We start from the raw sequence: 869 nt of genomic DNA, 5'->3' as shown, positions 1-869 counted from the left end.
TGACATGAATTTTCCATGTCACATTAAAATCAAACGACATCACAGTAACACAGTGAGGAGGCGTGTTACCTGTGGTTGTTGTCCAGCAGGGGGCAGCACACACCTGCTGTCATCAGTTCACAAGAGGAGGTGAGAGACAGTGAGACACAAACATTAATCAGCTGAATATTGATCCTTTAACATGTTTATCATGAAAATAACGACAGTAAATACAAAGAGAAAATCATGTCAAACTTTTCATCTGGTTTTTCACTTTATTTCTTTATTTGATTTGATTGAACCGTTTGAAATCTTTTATAAAAAAAAATAGATGAACTCTCTGACCAGCTGACCTGGTGGGAATGTTAGCATGTTAGCATGTTAGCCTAAACTGTCTGAGTTTATCTACATAACATCTTTTTAATCCTGTGCATTTGTTTGTTGATAGTCTTTTATGTTTTTCAATATTTTTATTTTTTATATTCAAATGAGTTTTTATTGTTTTTAAATACTATTTGACCGAGGTCTTTATGTTGAATTGTTATTTCCTGCCCCTGCGACGCTCTGTGAATCTGTGTGACCGCAGTGATCTGCGGGACGCTCCTCTACATTTGTTTGTGTTATGATGGAAAAATAAATCTGATAAACAGATGAAGGTCATGTGACTCAGCAGCAGAAAGTGGAACTGACGTTTTCTTTGTGTCTTTGTGTCTCAGCACATAAACGAACTCTCCATGAAGCTGGACATCGAGGAGATTCTTCAGAAAGCTGAGGGCATCAGTCTGCAGATCAGGAGCTGTAAGGTACGAGACATCCAGATCCAGGAAACATTATTAATTATTATATTATTAATCAATAACCCAGAAACATTCACTATTTCTCTATGGGTC

At 36.8% G+C, this 869-nt stretch overlaps 1 protein-coding gene across 1 annotated transcript in view; it reads left to right on the top strand.

Annotated features, from left to right (window-relative positions):
• The window catches only part of LOC111652658 (TBC1 domain family member 15-like), a gene marked incomplete at both ends in the record, with an annotated part of 2603 nt that extends 1821 nt beyond the window's left edge, over positions 1 to 782 (top strand). Inside the window, one exon of the mRNA XM_087173130.1 lies at positions 678 to 782. Coding sequence (XP_087029256.1) covers positions 678 to 782 — 105 coding nt within the window. The remainder of the gene's footprint in view (positions 1 to 677) is intronic.
• Between the last annotated feature and the right edge of the window lie 87 nt (positions 783 to 869).

The sequence above is a fragment of the Seriola lalandi genome, unplaced genomic scaffold (assembly GCF_002814215.2).
Source record: "Seriola lalandi dorsalis isolate HSWRI2012SDOR001 ecotype SW California unplaced genomic scaffold, Sedor1 jcf7180002054052, whole genome shotgun sequence".
Taxonomy (NCBI): domain Eukaryota; kingdom Metazoa; phylum Chordata; class Actinopteri; order Carangiformes; family Carangidae; genus Seriola; species Seriola lalandi.
Note: the sequence above shows the minus strand (reverse complement) of the source record. Positions and strands in the feature narration are given on the sequence as shown.